The sequence below is a fragment of the Emys orbicularis genome, chromosome 6 (assembly GCF_028017835.1).
Source record: "Emys orbicularis isolate rEmyOrb1 chromosome 6, rEmyOrb1.hap1, whole genome shotgun sequence".
Classification (NCBI taxonomy): domain Eukaryota; kingdom Metazoa; phylum Chordata; order Testudines; family Emydidae; genus Emys; species Emys orbicularis.
This window is the reverse complement of record NC_088688.1, coordinates 897,941-920,590: the sequence shown is the minus strand read 5'-3', so window position 1 is coordinate 920,590 and position 22,650 is coordinate 897,941. Positions and strand designations below refer to the sequence as shown.

The window sequence follows — 22,650 nt, the reverse complement described above, 5'->3', positions numbered from 1 at the left end:
GGGCTAGATGGACCATTGGTGTGACCCAGTATGGCTGTTCTTATGTTTCACTTCTGCCACTTACTTTGCGTAGCTGCTTTCATAGTCTCTCTGCTGCCTCAGTTTCCCCTCAGTTCCAAGGGCTGATCGCCGGCCTGCATTCTGCCCACGGGCAGACGCCTCACTGGCCTTTCACTGTGTGCCTTGCTCTGCTCTGGGGCAGCCACAGGAGCAAATCTCCCTCCTGCAGCACTTCTCCAACGGAGTCTCTCTGCCCTTTATGGAGATCAGCCGACTCCTTCCCAGCTGGGTCTGAGAACTGAACAGGGCTGGCTGGCTCCAGTCCTCCTGGCCTTTAAAGGGGCAGGCAACCCTGTTACAAAGGGTGACCCAAGGAATTACAGACCAGTAAGCCTTGCCTCTGAACTGGGTAAACTGGACAAAATGCCCATTAAAATAGATTAACAAAACAACTGGAAGACCATGACATGATAGGGTCTGACCAGCATGGATTCGGCAAAGGAAAATACTTTATCACTAATCTCTTAGACTTCTGTGTCAATGAAGTAATGGATTCAGGAGAATAGCTTGACTTTCAAAAGGCCTTTGACTAAGGTCCCCACAAGAGAATACAAAATAAGCCTTCAAAATTCCCTGTCAACTCAAGCCGGGAAGTGGGTGTCATCGCAGACAGTGCAATGGAAACCTCTACAAAAGCTAGCACGACATTAGGAGGCATAAGGAAAGGGATGAAGAAGAATAAGAAAAACATTTCCTTGCAATTGCGAGTCAATGGTGTAGCCCCATCTGAGCACAACATGCAGCCATCCCACGTCCCACAGGACAGCCCAGAGCTGGGGGGGTTCAGAGAAGGACAAGGAGAACGCTCAAGGGCTTGGAAAAACTCTCCTGTAAAGAGAAATTAAAAGAGTGGGACTGTTACCTTAGAGACAAGATGAACAGGAGGATCCATGATAAAAGAACACAAGACAATGACTGCTCCAGAGAGCTTCCTTTGTTGTGTGCAGTGTCGGTCCCAGGAGATCAGAGAGACCCAGTGGGGTGGTAATACCTTTTATTGGCCAGCTGCTGTTGGGGAGAGAGACACGCTTAGGAGCTACACAGACCTGAGGAAGAGCTCGGGGTGAGCTCGAAAGCTTGTCTCTCTCCCCAACAGAAGTTGGTCCAATAAAAGATATCCCCTCCCCCACCTTGTCTGCTCTAGAGAAGGGAGGGCAAGAGAACAGAAGCGGCCGGTCTCAGAACACAAGGACAAGGAGACATTCAATGAAACTGAAAGGAGGCAAATTCAAAACTGACAAAAGGAAATACTTTTTCACATCATGCGCAGTTAGACTGTGGAACTCCCTGGCACAGGAAACCATTGAGACCAAAACCAGCACAATTCTAAGAGACGGGGTATTTATGTGGACGAGAAGAACATCCAGAATAATAATTGTTATTTCTAACAAGAATTCCATATGGAACATTAAACCTCCTACTTCAGGGTTTAAAACAACTCCTAACTATTAGGAATTAGGATGAGCCCTAATGCAGGGGCCGATATCCCACATCTCCTATTCAGGGGTTCTTGCACCTCCCTTTGCAGCAGCTGGCAAAGGCCACTGAGGGAGAGGGAGGACCTTGAGTCCGACCCAGTCTGGCTGCTACCCTCTAGCCCTCTGGCACAGTAGCTGATTCCAAGGAGAAGTTGCAAACTTCTGTCAGCAGGTCAACCACTTCATTCGTAATTTCCTGCAGAACTCAGGGCTGTGCCCTCTGGGCCGGGGGACTTGTTGCTCTTTGATTTATCAATTTCTTCTGATATCCCCACTTCCGACACCTCGGTCTCTGGAAACACCTCATCCTTCTTACCAGCAAAGAGCAGGTCCAGAGCAGGAATCACCCCAACAGACACGAAAAGAAATCGTGTCGCTTCTCAGCAATATCCTTATTTTCCATGATTGCTCCCTGCATGCCCTGCTGATCCAGCAGACCAGCTGGTTCGCTCACAGGCTTCCTGCGTCGCATCTACTCCAAGAACCTCTTGTTCTTAGGTCTCTGGTTCTTTTTTTCTACTAATTCACCTTAGCCTCCCAATTCCTTCATACTTGTTCCCTGCTGTACGCCCGGCTCCTGCGTCCTGGCCTCTCTCGGGCTGTTTCCTTGGCTCCAGTAACCCGGGACCTGCCATTAACCAGGCGGCTCACGCATCCACGCCATTGGGCATCTCGCACATTTATTACAGCAACCTCCATGCGGAGTTTAAGGGTTTTCATTTCCTCATCTGATCAATCCCCCCATTTGATGGAGATTCCCCCTGTCTGAAGTTCAGGGTCCCGGTCAGTCGCTGATGCCTTTCCTCCCCCAAGGACACTGACGTTAACCGCACTGCAGCTCCTACCACTTCGCAGAACACGCCTCTGGCCTGGCCACAGCAGCGTCTCACCAGCGCTGCAAGCTGGGGTGGATTGACAGGAGGGGACTGAACACTCCCTCCCACTGCGAATTGCAGGGGCAGAGCAGACAGCCATACACCCACACCTGTGGGGGAGACAACCAACGGGGGGATGGGCACCCCCAAATGTGCTCCGCTGCTCAAACTGTGCCAGCGGGGTGAACTCCCTGACACGTGTGCGTGGCGAGCTCTCCGCTCGGCAGCAGCTCTGAGGCATTCTGCTCATCAGGGAGACGAGGGCATCCTGGCAGGGAGGCTGTGGCCATGGTCGGTGATGGGAGAAGGCTCAGATAAGCGCTGAACTCTGACTCATGGGGGCTCATCCCTGATGGAACTCCAGAGAAATCCAGGCACTAATTTGGCCCATTGTCTCTGTGGATGGCCGAAGTCATGGTGTGACTGTACTCATGGCCCCGGTTGTTGTTGGTAGCTGTAGTCACATTGGGTCTTGTGGGGGCTGTAGGTGTGTTGTGTCTGGTAATGGCTTGTGTTTGCTTTGTTGCTTGGTAGTTTTGGTCCCGGGCTTTCTGCAGGAATGGTAGTCAGGTTTGTGTGCAACTTCATCTTTTGACTGGGCGCGCGTTTCCTCGCTTTTGCATAGGATGGACGCTTGACTGTCCTGGTTAATATCAGGAGCTTTGCGGGAGCTGAACGTTCTGGTCACCACTGAGACAAAACGCCCCCGGAAATCTCATTGGTGGAGGTTTTCCGGAATGAGAGACAGCTCCACGGGACCAGGGGAAGTTTCCACAAAGGCCTCTTTCCCTTGACCCCCGTCACTGCCAGCCCTGGTGGTTTGTCTCTGAGGGACCCTGCACACGGAGACCCAGAGAGGGTCTCTGCTCGGTGACCTCTCTGCCAAGCCTTGCGCCCGCCAGGATTGCCAACTGGAGCCAGTTCTGGAGGGCATGAATCAGCTTTTCACAGCTTGTTAAAAATCTTGATCCTACCTCTTGTTTTCATGCCTTTCACATCAGGAAATGAGTTTTACAACTTTTCCAGTGGGACCCAGCTGGTGGCCAGGGTCATAAAGCTGAACTTTATAAATGTCTCCTGGTGGGACTGAGAGGAGACGTTAAACAGGCGAGGGAGAGAAGGAGCAAAGCACAGAGCCGGGGAGAGAAGAGCCGGGGAACTTCATCGGGATTAAGAAGAGTCGAAGCGCGACTGCCGCAATGGCCAGGAAGCTGCAGAAGGTTGCCCGTGTCTGGGGCAGGATCTGCCTGCTGGTCTCTTTCCTCCTCCAGCTCCAGGGATCCCAGGCGAAATGTTATTTCCAGGCGCAAGGTAAGGCAGCCGTGGAGATTAAAGCTGGGATGTGCAGGTGCTGGGAGAGGCCTTCAGCTTTTTCTTGGGGTTGTCAGGGCAGTGGGAGCTCTGGGCTCCCAGGCTGCAAAGCAATAAACAAATTGGGCTGAGCCTTGGGAGCGTGATTACAGGCCAGTGATGACTGCAAAGCAGCCCCTAAACCACAGAATAGCTCCCCTGGGCCCTGGCTGAGAACCGGCCTGCTGGGCCACGGCCGAGCTGCTGCCAAGAGCCCGGCCGTGGGCAAGGAAGGCGGCCGAGGTAGTGAAGGGAAAGCGGAGGTCACAGCTCCCTGCAGGTGAACGCGGGCGCTGGGGCCTTGCCGACGGGCACAGCCGTTGGTGATCAGGAGCGACGCGTGTCTGCGTCAGACCCAGGCCTCACTGTGCTCACAGCACAGGAGGAAGTGGCAGAGACTTGCCAAGAACACAAACCAGTGGAAATGTGTCTGCTCTCCGGCCCCGGCCACAGCTGCAGGGGCTTCCTGGCCTGGTAACGGAGCCCAGGCATGAGTGTGGGGCAGGGGTTACTGGCTCTCTTCAGCATCACAGGGCTGGTGGGGGGGCCCTGGGGTCGCTCCCCCAGCCCCTTTCTCACATCGGGGGCAGGCGGGGGGCCCTGGGGTCACTCCCCCAGCCCCTTTCTCATGTCAGAGAGAAGACAGCGGGTCTGGGGGTCCCCAGCCCATCCTTACACCGCAGAGCAGCTGGGGGAGCCCTGGGTCATGCTCTGGGCGGGCAGGGTCACGTGCGCTCATTGGGGGGTTTCCTTGCAGCTCCCTGTCACTACGAGGGGAAGCAGTTCACCCTGGGGGAGTCCTGGCTCAGCACCACCTGCCTGCTCTGCACCTGTCTCCACCCCGTCGGCGTGGGCTGCTGCGAGATGTAAGTGGGGACGCGCCAGGGGAGGGTCGCTGCTGCGGTCAGTTCTATTGGGGTTTCCGCAGGAGGCCAGTCGGGGATCAGCCCCCGGTGGTGGTGCTGCGCATGCGGCGCGAGCACCAGTCTGTGCATGTGACAAGCCAACAGGCCACACTGCGGTGCAAGCCGGAGTGTCAGCACCCGCCCCCCAGCCCGCGCGAGGGGTCGCAGGGCCGTGCTGGGACCTGCAGGAAATGGAAATGGCATCGCCCTTGTGCTGCCACAGCTGCACCCCACTTGTGCTGGGAGGCGCAGTCTGAGGCCGGGGGAGGTCAGACCGGGACATCGTGGGGCTGGGCCAGTTCATGGAGGTGGCTGGAGAGGGGTCTGGGGGAAGTATCACTGGCACAGGAGGTCCTGAGAGAGGCTGTCCTGTGGGGCAGCCGGGGGGCGCAGGAGCTGGGCTAGCCGTGGCCAGGTCTGGGGGAGGGAAGCGTTTCCCATTTACCTTACAGGTGAGTCAGTGGAATGCACTTAGGAGCCACCTGGCCCGGCCTGCGATCCCTCCCGATGCCCCATAGGGTCTGGGCTTTCCAGGCAGCTTCTCCCCTTCCTGCAGGATGGCTGTGGACAAAGCACCCCTCTCCCTTCTCTCCTGTCCAGCACCCAGCACCCCATCGATTTTCCAGACTGGTGCATGGCCCACTACGACTCGCAGACCTGCCAGATTTCGGTGGTGCAGAAAGCCAACCCCAGCCTGCCTTGTGTGAACAGCATGGAGCGCGAGTGGGGCTCGGCCAGCACCCCGGAGCCAATGATCAACAAGGTGCTAGAGACACGGCTGAGCAGGTAGAGGCGGGGACGTGCCTCCTCCACCCCCCGTCCAGCATGAACCGCCACTGCCCCCGACAGCACATTTCTTGCATGTTCCGTCCCTGCACCACGTGCTGCGAGATGCCGCTGCAGCCACCTTCCAGGGAAACCACTAGCCGCCCAATACTGGAATAACGAACTTAATTCTTACAACTTAGCGCTGCTCTGCCCCGGCTTCGCCTTTGCCTTCAGCTTCCTGAACCAAACCAGGGCTCCCCCCGCACCCCAGTGCATACTCCACACACACTAAGGGAGGTCCCGGCCCAGAGGGGGGCATACTGGGGGCAGTGGACAAGCCCCCTGCTTCCTTTTTCAAACCCCACTGAGGAAAGCCCCTGGAGCGGGAGTCCCAGCTGAGGATGGGGGGCTGGGAAGCAGGGAATGCGTGTCTGAGTGGCCTGGGTCTGTGGCCTCAGCCAGTGCAGTACCCTCAGTGCTGTTGGCACCAAGCAGGGCAGGGAGGAGTCCATGATGCCTTCCTGGGGTCTGGGCTGGCCTGCACAGCCGAGCTGGGCTCTCTCCAGGCACACAGCCCCGCAGGGACCAGGCAGGCAGATTTCTGGCTACTGAGAGGCGGAGAGCTGCTTTTCTAACATCCCCGTAGAAAGGATCGAACTCGCACAGCACTGTGGCAGCCCTCTGCTCTCCCTGCATCACCCAGGAACTGCACCCTGGGCCTCCCCCTGCCGTGGCCAGCATCCCAGTGCGGGGCAGGGACACAGGGCCAGCAAGGGCCCTTTGCACTTACACGCCGAGTCACTGCACTTCCCCTGCCGGCCCCTTTGCCTTGGGGTGAAATGGGTGAGGCTCTGTCCTGCCTTTGGGTGTGGGGGCAAAAGCCTCCTCTGGAACCACTGCAGCCCCTGCACCCACAGCTCCCTGGGGCGGAAGGAGCCCGCCTGCACCACGTGCCGCCCCCCAGCCCTGGTGAGGCAGCAGAGCCCTGCCCGGAGGCGGCAGTGGGCTGGGGGCACGGGGTGGACCAGGCCATTCCTGGGAGAGGCTCTGCCCCAGGCAGCGCAGGGAGTCTGACCCCCCTGGGCGAGACCTGGCAGATGGGAAGTGTGAGCCCAGGAGCCCTGCTGGGGCTCAGCGAACTGAAGCGACCCGAGCACCAGCTGTGAGCTGGCTGCCCCGGCAGCCTGGCCCAGCCAGCACCGCATCTATGTTGTGCAGAGCCTTGTGTACATCTTTCTGTCCTTGCAATAAAAGTATGAATTAAACCCCACGAGGGCTCTGGCCAGTGACTGTCTGGGGGAGGGGGACAGCTCCCAGTAGCGGGAAAGGGCCCCATATCACAGCGCCTGCACAGAACACATGCTGTCCCTCCAACAAGGGACAGGCCAGGCCACACTCAGCAACCGGGCCGTGCTCAGAGGCAGGAGGGGACATGGCAGGAACGGCCTGTGGGACAGCAAGGAAGCATCCCGCCACCAGGCAGGGGCAGTTACAGGGATCCCCCCTCCCCCGCACAGGGCAGGGCTGGGGCTGTTACAGGGACCCCCCTCCTCACACACAGGGCAGAGTTAGGACTGTTACAGGGATCCCACCCCCCCAGGGCTGGGGCAGTTACAGGGATCCCCCCTCCCCCGCACAGGGCAGGGCTGGGGCTGTTACAGGGATCCCCCCCACCCCAGGGCTGGGGCAGTTACAGGGACCCCCCTCCCCACACACAGGGCAGAGTTAGGGCTGTTACAGGGATCCCACCCCCCCAGGGCTGGGGCAGTTACAGGGACCCCCCTCTTACCCGCCCAGGGCAGGGCTAGGGCAGTTACAGGAAACACAACACACACACACCCCCGTCCCCGTGCAGAACAGAGCCTGGGCTGTTGTAAGGACCCGTGAAGGCTGTGGGCTGGGCACTCAGGTGTTTATTAATTTGCACACACAGAGCAGACATTTTATCAGGCTGCTGGGGAAAGACCTCAGAAGCTTGGAGGGGTCGGGCCTGGCCCCAGTCCAGCACAGCGCTGGGTGCCTCAGGGCTTCAGTGAAGCTGCTGCCTGCCCTGACGGGAGGGGCTCTCCCCGGGCGCAGGTCAATGGGACCCAGTGCTGTCAGCACCCGGGGCAGGTCGGTGTGACAGCGGCACTCGGGGGTGGGGGGTGGGGGGGAGAGGAGTTCACTCCCCGAGCGATGGAGTTACACTGACTTCATTGCCTGGCCCAGCCCAGGAAGAGAAGAGGCGGCACTCATCTGCCCCAGGGAGAGCAGGGCCAAGAACCCAGCCTCCAGGCCAGGATCTCCTTGCTCCCAGCTCAGGTGGGGATGGCAGCCGGCCTCCTCCTTGGTCTAAGGTCCTGGAGCTGCAGCATCGCCCTGCCTCCATGGGACCCTGGCCTCTCCCGTGGGAAGCCAGCCACGTGCAGGAGCCCAGCTTGGGCGTGCAGGGCACCTGCTGCCCCTCTGCTGGGGTTGTCCCAGGCAGGGGGCTGCTGCGGGGCTGACTCTACCAGAGGGACTGCAGTTCCCACGCGGGATGGACAGGCTGGAGGGCTGTCGCTCCCAGCTGGGGCCAGGGGCACTGGACATGTGTCAGCTGGAGATGAGGTCCTCCATGTAGTGGGGGGAGATCCCAGAGGGAATGGGCGTGGGCTTCCCAGGAGCCTGGGGCGGGTAGTCACTGGAAGGGTGACCGTCTCCCTTTCTGGGCTGGGCACAAGGCCCCACACTGGGGAGGATGCAACCAGGCCGCCCCTGACAGAGAGCACTGGGGTTCCTGTGCACGCCCAGGCAACCAGGAGCCTGGCTCCCGACCCAGAGAGACGCAGCTCAGGAAGGAGAGGCCAGCTAGTGCTGGGCCTAGAGCGTTGTCTCTCACACAGGCAGGGCCGCACAGCCGGCGCAGGGCTCAGAGTGGGCCTGTGCCCTGCCACTCAGCGGCTACCGTCCTGAGCGGGCAGTGTGACTGGCGCCCCAGGCTCCCACCTAGGTCCTGCCCCAGCTCAGATAGTGATGGAGTTTGTGCTGGAGAACTGGGACACGTAGGAGGCCAGGACGGGATTGGTCGGCAGGACTTTGATGGGCAGGTCCCAGCTGAAGGTATCCACTTCGATTTGCTCCACCCCAGTCCAGGTGATGGTTTCCGACGGGTTCTCAGGGACCGTGTGGGCCTCCCCCGACTCTCGGGAGGTCACGAACTCAAAGTGCAGCCTCCACTTCAGAGACACTGCGGGTGAAAGGAGGGTCAGAGGCTGCGAGCGCAACGGCACCTGGATGGCAGGGGGTCCCTGCTCAGCAGCCACGTTAGCACTGGTCAGCTTGGCGAAGGGGTCCCCCTTTCTAGGAGACCCTGGCACAGCTGCCTCCTCTCTGGCGCCCGGCTCTGATGGGGCTGTGCCAGCACAGGGCAGAGCAGGAGTCTGGGCAGGAGCCTTCGGGGATGGCAGTGGGGTGATGCCCACCCCCCAGTGCGTGCCAGCAGCTCCCTCCCCGGGCACTCACCAATGTTGGTGGTGAAGCCGGGCGTGGAGCTCAGCGGGACGGGGAGGCTGAAGCTGCTCCTGGCCGTATGCAGACAGGATTCCTGGTGGCGGGCGTGTGTGCTGTAGGAGACGGGCTGCCCATGCCGCCGCTGGAACTCCTCCTGGATACTCTCCTCTGTCTGCAGGCTCACCGAGTACTGGGGAGCAGGGCACACACGTGAGGGAGGGCAGAGCCCTGGCTTTCAGACACCACTGCGCAATCCCAGCTGAGAGCTGTGCCGAAGGCTCAGGGGGGGCCTAGCTCTGAATAACTCGCAGCTCCCCCCCAGCCCAAGGCAGGACCCTGGACTGCCCAGAAGCACCCAAAGCAGCTCAGTGTCTGTGCCACTGCTGCTAGCCCAGCTGCCCACATCCACCCCTGGCTGGACAATAGGACGGGCTGCCTGGCCGGGAAGCAAGAGCCGTGCTCACCTGCAGACAGGGGATGTCCCCTTCCGAGAAGTTAAAGGTCCCCAGAATGTCTTCTCCAATCTTATAGACAGTCTTAAAGATCCCGAACTTGCCCACCTTGCCCCGGGTGTTGCTGATGTTATACACGTCTGCGGAGACGGAGACAGGCAGATGAGCCAGGGCTGCAGCAACTCCCCGCCTGGAACGAAGCCACAGCCCAAGAGTGCGGCTGTGCCCCTGCAGGACAGGACTCCCCCCGAGGACAGCTCCCGGCGAGCATCGGGGACCCCTCAGCACACGCACTGCGCATGCTGGTTACAACAGGGCCCTGGCTGGCTATGGACAGAGATGCTTTGCTCTGTTAGGGCCTTTACGTAGGCAGGGCAGCTGTCAGAACGCGGTGAGGCTGCTGCATTGGCTGGTAAGAAAGATCTGCAGAGCCGCTGCTGAGGAATCCAGGGAGCTGGGAATGGCAGACGAATGAGCCGCAGTGCGCACGCCGGCTGGGGACAGAGCAGAGATCGCACAGACCAGGCGCGTGCCGGAAGGGGCAGGGAGGCACGGTAAGATCAAGTGGGGAACAACCTACGCAGGCTGCGCCGGGAGGTGGCTGCCATCAGCAGCTCCGTGGCCAGGTCCGCCAGCCGGGAGTCTTTCTTCACTCCCTCCTCCTCCTCCAGAAAGGGGTTCGAGGGGGCGACCACTTCGTCCTGTGGGAACTGATAATCTTTGAGCCCTGGGGAGACAGTGCAGAAAGGGTCACAGCCTGGCCGCGGGCTGGGCGCGCCCTGCTGGGAGAGGGCCACAGCGGGCCTTACCGTGCAGCACCAGCACCCGGAAGGGCACCCGCAGCAGCTTGATGGGCGAGTTCACCCGCTGGCAGCCGATGGTCAGCTTGTACACGTACTTCACCGACTGCCCCCGGAAGGAGGGTGGCCCATCCACAGGCAGCGTCTCACAGTACGAGTCTGAAACGAGAGGGGCAGGGCTCACCGTCCGTGGGTCTTACCATGGAAAGAGTTGAGCAATCTTAACTGAGAGTGCCCCTGCCAGCTTTGCCTATACTCCCTGCAACACTTCCCTGTAGTCTCCCCTCACAGAATGCCTGAGCCTCACAAGCACGAGGGACTTATCCTTACAGCGCCCCCACCTGGGAGACAGGGATGTACTATCACCCCCGTTTCACAGACGGGGAACCGAGGCGTAGTGGGGTTAGGTGAATTGGTGGTAATGGGGGACTAACTACCCAGACATCTGGGGGGAAAGTAACACAGCAAACCCCAACATTCCCAGGAAGCTCTTGGAATGCACTGGGGACAACGTTTTGTTTCAGAAAGTGGAGGGAGTAACCAGGGGACAGCCATTTTAGACTTCATTCTGACCACAGGGAGGAACTGGCAACTGGGAGAAAGGGACCAGGACATGATGATTTCATGATTCTAAGGAAAGAAAGGAGTGAGAGCAGCAGAATAAGGTCAATGAATTTCACAAAAGCCGACCTTAACAGACCCAGAGAACTGGTAGGTAAGGTCCATGGGAAGAAAATCCAAGGGACAAAGGAGTTCAGGACAGCTGGCAGTTCCTCAAGGAGACAACAGTAAATGTACAACTGCAAACTAGCCCAATGCGAAGGAAACGTAGAAGAATAGTAAGAGGCCAATATGGCTCCATCGGCAGTTCTTTAACGACCTGAAAATGAAAAAGGAATCCTGCAGGAAGTGGGAACGTGGCTGAATTGCTAAGGAGAGGTACAAAAGAACAGCACAAGCTTACAGGGACGAAATCAGGAAGGCTGAGGAAGAAAATGAGTTACACCTAGCAAGGGAGATAAATGCACGGTGAAACACCCCCTCAGGGAAGAGAACACAGTCCTTACAGGATTTCGACTCTCCGGGATCCAGGCGCAAGTCACAAAAGAGAATCTTTGGGGGTGTGGACAGGATGCACTGACCCCGCTCTCCTGAAAGGTAAAGAACAACAACTGCTGCACAGGACCAGAGCACCAGGCAAAACCAGCCCAGTGTCCCCTCTTCCCTGCTACGTCCCTCCCAGACAGCGCGCAGTGCAGGAGGCATCCTTGCCCAGGGAGGTGACTGCTAGAGCATCTGATGTGCCCTGGAGCCGCAGGCCTGACAGCTCCGAGAGTTTAATCCTAGCTGGGGTCACTGCTTTTCTGAGTCTCACTGTTTGGGGCTGAAGGCTCCTGCAGCAGAAGCTCTGTGGGGTGATGATACAAGGCGGGAAATAGGGATTCTCTGCCCTGGCTCTCGGCATGCTACGGAGCAGCCCCCCGAGCTCTCTCAGTACCAGTCATTATTTTATCTCTCCTCGGTCTCTTACTCCGAGTCCCTTCCCCACACACCGAGGCCTGGCATAACAGAGGCCAGGCCAGCACTCACCTCGGTTGGGGACAAACACTGTCTCGTTCTCGGCCTGCACGTCATGCTTGCTGTCATCCGAGGGAGGCAACGCCACCCGGTTCTCGCTGGAGTGAAATTGACAGTGAATCTGGGCGCTGGCCCACGCCAGCATCTCACTGGGTGCAGAGGAGAGAGACAAGCAGTGAGACATGGGGGGACAGAGCCCAGCAGGCACCAAGTCAGGCAACACACCCAGAGGGGAGGACACAAGGGGAATCATTCTGCTCCTCATGACATCACATGCCCTGGAACCCCACTCGCTGCACTGCTCCAGCTGCGGGTGCTGAACCCAGGCACAGGAAAGCACCTAACGTATAAAACCCGAATGGTTTGGGAGATGCCGCTCCCTATGCCATAGGATTCTGCCACAGCTCTGCCCAGCAGACCCCCCAAACTACAGCCCCCTTCGTCCAGGCGCTGCTACCGGGGGGATTCTTTATTAGACTTTGTCCTAACAGATAAAGAGCAACTGATCACAGAACTAAAAGTTAATGGTAGCTTAGGTACAAGTCATCAAGACTTGATTACATTTATAATGTGCAAGCAGAATAAAGTCCAGACCCATAATATATACACTTGGTCTTTTAACAGGGCCAATTTCTCAAAGCTGAAAACAATTATAAGCTAAATCAGCTATTGTGAAGAATTGAATCAGAAAAATTTGAGTGATAATTGGGGATCTTTTAAGGACACCTTCCCACAACTGAGGAAGAAGACCACGCTGGTTAAAAAACTGACCTGGTTTAGAGAGGAAGTTAAAGACAGATATAAAAAATTAAATAGTAATATATTACAAATGGAAGAAAGGGAAAGTTGATAGTAATGAATATAAATCAGAAAGTAGGAGTTGTAGAAAATTGACAAGGGAAGCAAAGGGACACAAGGACACGCATCTGGGATGGAGGTCAAGATACCGACCACCCGGCAGTAATGACCACCCTGAACCTACAAGGAGTTTGGAGCACATGGTCATTTCTTGTTCTCAAAACACTCCCTTCTGCAGTGACCTGACAGGCTGCTGAGGTGGATCCGCCACCCGGGCCCGCTTTTCTGGAGAGTGGCTGGCCGGGGCATTAGCACAACCACTACGCTCAGTGCTTTGAGTAGCCTTACACAAGAATGGCCAGACTGGGTCAGACCAAATGTCCATCTAGCCCAATATCCTGTCCGCCAACAGTGGCCACTGCCAGGTGCCCAGAGGGAATGAACAGAACAGGGAATCATCAAGTGATCCATCCCCCGTCAGCCACTCCCAGCTTCTGGCAAACAGAGACCTAGAGATCCTTAAGAAACAAAGCCCGAGAGCTGTCTTTGCTTTGGTTAAATATCCTCCATTGCTTTTGCACAACTGACCCTGGGGGAGAGTCTAAGTTCTGACACACAGCTTTGGCATGGACGGTACAGCTGTTGCCTCAGCAGGCTGCTGGCCAGTATCTCCTGAGTGTCTAACATTCTCTCCCACTTGCAATGGGGGTAACTGCCTTGCTTTGACATTTTTATCATAGTATTTCTTCTGTTTTAGTTGCTTGGCCCATAGCTCTTCGTAAGTACAGCAGAACCTCAGTGTTACAAATCCCACAGTTATGAACTGGCCAGTCAACCACACACCTCATTTGGAACCAGAAGTACACAATCAGACAGCAGCAGAGACGAAAGAAAGAAAGAAAGAAAGAAAGAAAGAAAGAAAGAAAGAAAGAAAGAAAGAAAGAAAGAAAGAAAGAAAGAAAGAAATCCAGCACAGTACTGTGTTAAATATAAACTACTAAAAAATAAAGGGAAAGTTTAAAAAAAGATTTGACAACTAAGGAAACTGTTTCTGTGTTTGTTTCCTTTATATTCAGATGGTTAAAAGCAGCATTTTCCTTCTGCACAGTAAAGTTTCAAAGCTGTATTAAGTCAATGTTCAGCTGTAAACTTTTGAAAGAACCAGAACGTTTTGTCCCGAGCTACGAACATTTCAGAGTTATGAACAACCTCCATTCCCAAGAAGTCATAACGCTGAGGCTCTACTGGGCTTGAGGGTGGCAGTCTTTGGCTCAAGACGCTTAGGAGATGAGGGAATTAAGGTTTCTATCCTTCCGTCCACAAGTCTCTAACTGGTGTGCTGGTGATGCTAACGAGCACTGCGAATGCTGCAATAGTCTGCTAGGTATGGCTCCCCTGACTCAGAGCTTTTTACCTCTTAATCAAGGTCCTTGCCATCTGCACTAGCTTTTCTGCTGACCCAGCTGACTGTGTACAGCATACTTGAATCGCTCTATCAAGCAGAACAGCCACAATGAGCCATTTGTGAATTGTGAGTTGTGACCAAGTGGGAATATTCTGTAACACTGTAATGAGTCCTAATTGTGCCTCAGCTTCATTGTGCTGCATTGTTACCCTGTGGGTTGGAAGGGACTGTTTGCTCTCAGAGCAGGCGGGGACACACAGGTGCGGGTATCACCAAGCTGTCTGGGCCCAGTCCCCACATCAGTGGAGCATTTGAAAAGATAACGGCAAATCCAATCGCTGGGACATTGACACCCAGCAACCAAAGCCCCAGGGGGATCAGGATTTCCCACCTCTCAGCAGGGAGGCTGAGCACCATTCCCCAGCTGGAGAACAAGGGACTGGGGAGGAATGAGGTGGGGGATCAGAGCTGGCAGCTGGGAGGAGCCGGGACTCTCACCTGGAGTCTGACAAAGGAGATCAAAGAAAATGGGTTCCCTACAGCTTATCTGGTCTCTGGGCTGGCCAGACTGGAGGATTCTCTAAGCCAGGGGTAGGCAACCTATGGCACGTGTGCCGAAGGCGGTGCGCGAGCTGATTTTCAGTGGCACTCACACTGCCCGGGTCCTGGCAACCAGTCTGGGGGGCTCTGCATTTTAATTTAATTTTAAATGAAGCTTCTTAAACATTTTAAAAACCTTATTTACTTTACATACAACAATAGTTTAGTTATATATTATAGACTTAGAGAAAGAGACCTTCTAAAAATGTTAAAATGTATTACTGGCACGCAAAACCTTAAATTAGAGTGAATAAATGAAGACTCGGCACACCACTTCTGAAAGGTTGCCGACCCCTGCTCTAAGCATCAATTCTCTGGACTAAGCTAAGGGCTCCCTGTGCTGCGTCCAGGTGACTGATAGACCCGACTGTTCTGGCAGCGCTGGGTGAGCGTCACTGCAGATGCTGGGCGAGGTGCATTAATCCCTGCAGACTGGACAAGTCTCTATCAGGGTCAGCCTCAGTGGGACTCACTGAGCAGAGCTCACGGGGTGAAGCAGGGGGGCTGCAGGCCCAGAGGTCCAGTCTGAGGAGGCGGTGAAGCCGCATGGCTGACCCTGGAGGAAGAATGAGATCCTTAGGGGGCCTGGCACACTGAGGGGGCTCCTCCTAAAGACCGTTCCAAAGCGGGGGTGTAGCACTGATCCTGTGGATCCGTGATATGAGCTATTCGCTCTTATTATTTCACCTGGCATCCCATGGTGAGCAAACTAGGATTTACCCTGCATTATAGGTTGTGTAGTACCAGCATCATTTAGAGAAAACTGGAGTGGCAGTTCACCATTAAGTGGCAATCTCTTTCCTGCTTCATTCAGAGAGATTAGCGCCAACCTTGGACCATAAGAACATAAAAACAGCCATACTAGGTCAGACCAAAGGTCCGTCTAGCCCAGTATCCTGACTTCTGACACTGGCCAATGCCAGGTGCCCCAGAGGGAATGAATAGAACAGGTAATCATCGAGTGATCCATCCGCTGTCGCCCATTCTCAGCTTTTGGCAAACAGAGGCTCGGGACACCATCCCTGTCCATCCTGGCTAATAGCCATTGATGGATCTATCCTCCATGAAATTATCTAGTTCTTTTTTGAACCCTGTTATAGTCTTGGCCTTCACAACATCATCTGGCAAGGAGTTCCACAGGTTAACTGTGCGTTGTAAGAAAAAAACCTTCCTTTTGTTTGTTTTAAATCTGCTGCCTATTAATTTCATTGGGTGACCCCTAGTTGTTGTGTTATGAGAAGGAGTAAATAACACTTCCTTATTTACTTTCTCCATACCAGTCATGATTTTATAGACCTCTATCATATTCCCCCTTAGTCATCTCTTTTCCAAGCTGAAAAGTCCCAGTCTTATTAATCTCTCCTCATATGGCAGCCATTCCATACCCCTAATCATTTTTGTTGCCCTTTTCTGAACTTTTTCCAATTCCAATACATCTTTTTTTTAAATGGGGCGACCACATCTGCACGCAGTATTCAAGATGTGGGCATACCAGGGATTTACATAGAGGCAATATGATATTTTCTGTCCTATTATCTATCCCTTTCTTAATGATTACCAACATTCTGTTCGCTTTTTTTGCCGGCCGCTGCACACTGAGTGGATGTTTCAGAGAACTATCCAGAATGACTCCAAGATCATTTTCTTGAGTGGTAACAGCTAATTTAGACCCCATCATTTTATATGTAGAGTTGGGATTATGTTTTCCAATGTGCATTACTTTGCATTTATCAACACTGAATTTCATCTGCCATTTTGTTGCCCAATCCCCCAGTTTTGTGAGATCCTTTTGTAGCTCTTCGCAGTCTGCCTGGGACTTAACTACCTTGAGCAGTTTTGTATCATCTGCAGATTTTTCCACCTCACTGTTTACCCCTTTTTCCAGATCATTTATGAATACGTTGAATATGACTTGTCCCAGTACAGACCCCTGGGGGACACCACTATTTACCTCTCTCTATTCTGAAAACTGACCATTTATTCCTACCCTTTGTTTCCTGCCTTTTAACCAGTTTCTCATTCCTGAGAGGACCTTCCCTCTTATCCCATGACAGCTTACTTTGCCTAAGAGCCTTTGGTGAGGGACCTTGTCAAAGGCTTTCTGAAAGTCCAAGTACACTATATCCACTGGATCCCCCTTGTCCACATCCTTGTTGACCCCACATCAGAGAATTCTAGTAGATTGGTGAGGCATGATTTCCCTTTACAAAAAACATATTGACTCTTCCCCAACAAATTATGTTAATCTATATGTCTGACAATTTTGTTCTTTACTATAGTTTCAACCAGTTTGCCCAGTATTGAAGTCAGGCTTACTGGCCTATAATTGCCAGAATCACCTCTGGAGCCCTTTTTAAAAATAGGCATCACATTAGCTATCCTACAGTCATTTGGTACAGAAGCTGATTTAAATGATAGGTTACAAACTACAGTTAGTAGTCCTGCAATTTCACATTTGAGTTCCTTCAGAACACTTCGTGAATACTATCTGGTCCTGGTGACTTATTACTGTTTAGTTTATCATTTGTTCCAACACCTCCTCTAATGACACCTCAATGTGGGACATTTCCTCAGATTTGTCACCTAAAAAGAACAGGTCAGGTTTGGGAATCTCCCTCACATCCTCAGCCATGAAGATGGATGCAAAGAATTCATTTAGTTTCTCCGCAATGGCCTTATCGTCCTTGAGTGCTCCTTTAGCATCTCGATCGTCCAGTGGCTCCACTGGTTGTTTAGCAGGCTTCCTGCTTCTGATGTACTTCGAATGTTTTTTGCTATTACTTTTTGAGTCTTTGGGTAGCTGTTCTTCAAATTCTCTTTTGGCCTCCCTAATTATATTTTTATACTTCATTTGCCAGAGTTTATGCTCCTTTTACTTTGTTGTTTAGTCACGGTGGAACTTTTTAGGTTCTCTTACTATGTTTTTTAATTTGGGGTATACATTTAAGTTGAGCCTTTATTATGGTGTCTTTAAAAAATTTCCATTCAGGTTTCAGGGATTTTAATTTTGGCGCTGTACCTTTTAATTTCTGTTTAATTAACTTCCTCATTTTTGTGTAGTCCCTCTTTCTGAAATTAAATGCTACAGTGTTGGGCTGGTGTGGAGTTTTCCCTGCCACAGGGATGTTAAATTTAATTATATGATGGTCACTATTACCAAGCGGTCCAGCTCTATTCACCTCTTGGACTAGATCCTGTGCTCCACTTAGGACTAAATCAAGAATTGCCTCTCCTCTTGTGGGTTCCAGGACTAGCTGCTCCAAGAAGCAGTCATTTAAGGTGTCAAGAAACTTTATCTCTGCATCCCATCCTGAGGTGACATGTACCCAGTCAATATGGGGATAGCTGAAATCCCCCATTAGTATTGAGTTTATTTTAATAGCCTCTCTAATCTCCCTGAGCATTTCCCAGTAACTATCACCATCCTGGTTAGGTGGTCGGTAATATATTCCTAATGCTATATTCTTATTATTAGAGAGTGGAATTACTATCCATAGAGATTCTGTGGTACAGTTTGGTTCATTTAAGATTTTTACTTCATTTGATTCTACGCTTTCTTTCACATATAGTGCCACTCCCCCACTAGCACGACCTGTTCTGTCTTTACGATATATTTTGTTCCCTGGTATTACTGTATCCCATTGATTATCCTCATTCCAACATGTTTCTGTGATGCTTGTTATATCAATATCCTCATTTAATACAAGGCACTCTAGTTCACCCATCTTATGATTTAAACTTCTAGCCTTTGTATATAAGCACTTTAAAAACTTGTCACTTTTTAGCTGTCTGCCATTACATGATGTAATTGAATGGGGCTTTTTTCATTTGACTGTTTCTTATCAGCTCCTACCTGTATTTTATCATCTTCCATACTCTCCTCTTTACTAGGACATAGAGAATCTCCATTAATAGATCCTTCCCTAAGGGATGCCTCTGTCCGAACCACGTGCTCCTTCGCACCTGTCGGCTTTCCCCCAGCCCTTAGTTTAAAAACTGCTCAACGACCTTTTTAATGTTAAGTGCCAGCAATCTGGTTCCATTTTGGTTTAGGTGGAGCTCATCCTTCCTGGATAGGCTCCCCCTTTCCCAAAAGTTTCCCCAGTTCCTAATAAATCTAAACCCCTCCTCCCTACACCATCGTCTCATCCACATGTTGAGACCCTGAAGTTCCGCCTGTCTAACTGGCCCTGCGCGTGAAGCTGGAAGCATTTCAGAGAATGCTACCGTGGAGGTCCTGGATTTCAATCTCAAGGGCATTCAGGAATCGGATGCTATTTTAAGGGATCTTTAGCATTTTGTTTCCTTTATTTACTGCAGATTTCCAGACTTGGATCCTTTATCTTCAGGAGCAGCATTTATGCCTGGCTAGACAGGACATCTAGACTCTGCTCTTACACAATTTGATACCTCAATGGGCACTGTGAATTACACCTTGTATTTCCCCAGCATGTTGAGTAGACCATGAACAATGTTCTTTGCACAGAATCTCCATATGCAGCAATTTCATTTTAAAATGTTTTTATTCTAAGAAGTGCCTCGGCCTTTCTACCAACCATCCCTCTCGAATAACTGTCTCAAGTTCTTGTCTGGGTGGTCAATATGTGATTCTCACCACAGCTGGTTAGATTTTGCTTTGGAATGGGTTGTACTTGAGTCATATTTACTTCACATTCTTCTTCTTGCAAGTCTTCCACTATTCACAGGCCCTCTTGAAAGCATGTTTGCTGTAAGGAGCTTCTACTAAAACATGTCTCACATGTGCTGGTTACTCTTGTAATTTCATGATCCTTTTCTGAATTCTAGGTGATGCTTTCAACAATGTTTTTTGTTTTGTGGCTTCCAACACTTTATGGTCTGTTTCTAAATTGACCAATTTCTGTCCATCAATATATTAATTAAATAGCGCTCGTAAGAACAAAATAGCAGCCAGACTGGGTCAGACCAAAGGCCCATCTAGCCCAGTATCCTGTCTTCCGACAGTGGCCAATGCCAGGTGCCCCAGAGGGAGTGAACAGAACAGGTGATCATCAAGTGATCCATCCCCTGTCCCCCACTCCCAGCTTCTGGCAAACAGAGGCTAAGGACACCCTCCCTGCCCATCCTGGCTAATAGCCATTGATGGACCTATCCTCCATGAACTTACCTAGTTCTTTTTTGAACCCTATTATAGTCTTGGCCTTCACAACATCCTCTGGCAAAGAGTTCCACAAGATGACTCTGCGTTTGTTTGTTTTAAACCTGCTGCCTATTAATTTCAGTTGGTGACTCCTAGTTCTTGTCTTATGAGAAGGAGTAAATAACACTTCCTTATTTACTTTCTCTATACCCCAGTCATAATTTTATAGATCTCTGTCATATCCTCCCCCAGTCTTATTAATCTCTCCTCATATGGAAGCTGTTCCATACCCCTAATCATTTTTGTTGCTCTTTTCTGTATCTTTTCCATTTCCAATACAGTATATCTTTTTTGAGATGGGGCGACTACATCTGCACATAGTATTCAAGATGTGGGTGTACCATGGATTTATATAGGGCCAATATGATATTTTCAGTCTTATTAACTATCCTTTTCTGAATGATTCCCAACATTCCACCCGCTTCTCTGAATGCCGCTGCACACAACCAAACAACTGCCAGTGTTTCTTTTTCAATTTGAGCATAGTTCTGCTAAATTGTACTTTCACCCTTGCTTTGGGGGAATCATCTTGCAGGAGGTGAGCCCCAAAACCACAAGCTTGCATCACCCGAGACCTCAGCCCTTTGTTAATCTGAGAGTATTTCAGAACAGGTGCTTCTGACGGTTACGTATTTCAACTGCCAAAAGCTTTTCTCTCGACACTCGTGGCCACGTCTCCAGGTGGAGCTCTGTGCAGAGCATTGAACTGTGACAAATTTGGGATGAATTTGCTCAGAAAAATGAACACTCCTACCACGGCTGTGGGGCAATTATGTACATGCAAACTGTATGTGTCCAAGTGTCACCTCCTCCCTGCCCCTTCATCCACGGCTCCTCATGGTGGTGTGCGAGGTCTCTGGCGGCAGGACTCTGGCTATATGTCTGTGCAGTGCTCAGCACAAAGATGTCCTGATGCCAAGCGGAGCCCCTGGGTGCTCCGGTAAGTAACTATTCTGCTCTCAGTGACCGGGCCACCCCGGGGGAACCAGCCCTTCAGGTTTAAAAGCCAGTTTAGCTTCATTCTTCCTCTGTAACCTCGTGAGTCATTTCAATCACTCCAGACTGGGGGGGGAGGCCTCATCCCACCCACAGTCAGATCCTTTGCCTAGTTTATTCCCCTTGGCCAAACTGACCTGACCCTGCAGGCCTGGTTACTGACTAAGTCCCAGTTCGGTGGTGCCTGAGCAGAGGGGCCCGTGGGGTGGGGAAGGCTGTGAAGTGACAAGACCACAGCATCCCCTCCTGCCCCCTTCTCCTCCCAGGACCCCGCCCTGGCCTCCTCTCTGCTCTGGCCAGGGTTGGACCCACCTCCACTCGGGGCCGGGGGGGACGCCAGGGCAGCTGGTACCTGCTGGCGGAGGTGGAGGCGGCGGAGAGCGGGTTGGTGAAGACGATCCCACACTCCAGCATCTCTCCGGCCAGGAAGACGGGCCCACGGCTCAGCTGGGCCAGAACCTCGATCATGGCTCCGGCCTGCACCTGCAACGCGCCACAGACCCGGGCTGAACGGACACATGGGGAGGGGGGAAGACCCAACCCCCCCCACACACACCGTGCCCCGGGGGGGTGGGGGGAGCCTGAGACTTGAGCCCCCCCACACCCCACCCTGAAACCCGAACCCCCCCCACACACACACACCATGCCCCGTGGGGGCAGAGACCCGAACCCCCACACACACCGCGCCCCGGGGGGGGGCAGAGACCCAACCCCCCCACACACACCCGAAACCCGAACCCACACACACACACCGTGCCCCAGGGGGGTCAGAGACCCGAACCCCACATACCGCACCCCGGGGGGGGGGAGCCTGAGACCCGACCCCTCCACACACACACCATGCCCTGTGGGGGCAGAGACCCGAACCCCCCCACACCCCCGAAACCCGAACCCCCCCACACCGTGCCCCGGGGGGAAACCTGAGACCTGACTCCCCCCCCACCTCGCCCGGGGGGGGGCGCAGAGACCCGACCCCCCCACACACACCTCGCCCGGGGGGGGCGCAGAAACCCGACCCCCCCACACACACACCGCGCCCGGGGGGGGGGCGCAGAGACCCGACCCCCCCACACACACCTCGCCCGGGGGGGGCGCAGAGACCCGACCCCCCCACACACACACCTCGCCCGGGGGGGGGGGGGCAGAGACCCGAACCCCCGCGGGCAGCCGGGCTGGGAGGGACCCAGGCGTCCGGGCGGGCCTTCGGCCAAGACGGCTACCTGGGCTTCCTGCCGCGGGGCCTCCCCCGAGCCCTGCCCCGGCGGACGCTGCCCGCCCCGCCCGGGGGCCCCGCTCGCTCACTCACTCACCGGGGGGACAACAGGGACCCTCGGCGGCGGAGACAACGACCCAGGCCCGCTCGGAGAGGTTCGGGCTCCGCTCGGCTTCGTTCGGGAATCTTCGGCTCCACTCGGAGAGGCTCGGGCTCCGTTCGGAAATCTTCGTCTCCGCTCGGAGAGGCTCGGGCTCCGTTCGGAAATCTTCGTCTCCGCTCGGAGAGGCTCGGGCTCCGCTCGGCTCCGTTCGGGAATCTTCGGCTCCGCTCGGAGATGCTCGGGCTCCGTTCGGGAATGTTCGGGCCCGCTCGGCCGGGTTCGCATTCCCATCTCCGCTCCCCCCCCGGCGGCCGAGCCGGTTGGGCTTCAGGCCGGTTTCCTCCCGAGTCTGAGCCCCGCCTTCCGGTGCCCGTCGAGCTCGCGCAGGGTGAGGCCGGCAGGTCAGCGCCCGGCGGGCGGGCGGGGGGTGTTTGCAGACGGACAGGTACTGGGGGGGGCAGGCAGCCCTGGGGGCGGTTGCTGACAGATACACAGACGGACAGACAGGTACCGGGGGGGGAGGGGGTTGCAGACAAGCGGACAGACAGACAGACAGGTAACGGGGGGGAGGGGGTTGCGGACAGACAGGTAACGGGGGGGAGGGGGTTGCGGACAG

At 54.2% G+C, this 22,650-nt stretch overlaps 2 protein-coding genes across 2 annotated transcripts; one reads left to right on the top strand and one right to left on the bottom strand.

Annotated features, from left to right (window-relative positions):
• The first annotated feature begins 3,612 nt into the window (after positions 1-3,612).
• Positions 3,613-5,458, top strand: MSMP (microseminoprotein, prostate associated). The gene is made up of 3 exons (XM_065407034.1): positions 3,613-3,724; positions 4,521-4,629; positions 5,269-5,458. The coding sequence occupies exons 1-3, from the start codon at positions 3,613-3,615 to the stop codon at positions 5,456-5,458; spliced, it is 411 nt and encodes a 136-aa protein (XP_065263106.1).
• Positions 5,459-8,332: 2,874 nt separating this feature from the next.
• RGP1 (RGP1 homolog, RAB6A GEF complex partner 1) lies at positions 8,333-22,105 on the bottom strand. Its single transcript, XM_065406578.1, has 9 exons — positions 22,029-22,105; positions 21,071-21,201; positions 11,753-11,889; positions 11,230-11,313; positions 10,172-10,321; positions 9,943-10,089; positions 9,375-9,502; positions 8,923-9,100; positions 8,333-8,647 (listed from the first exon to the last, which is right to left on the bottom strand). The coding sequence occupies exons 2-9, from the start codon at positions 21,184-21,186 to the stop codon at positions 8,424-8,426; spliced, it is 1,164 nt and encodes a 387-aa protein (XP_065262650.1). The 5' UTR covers positions 21,187-21,201; positions 22,029-22,105; the 3' UTR covers positions 8,333-8,423.
• Positions 22,106-22,650: the final 545 nt, after the last annotated feature.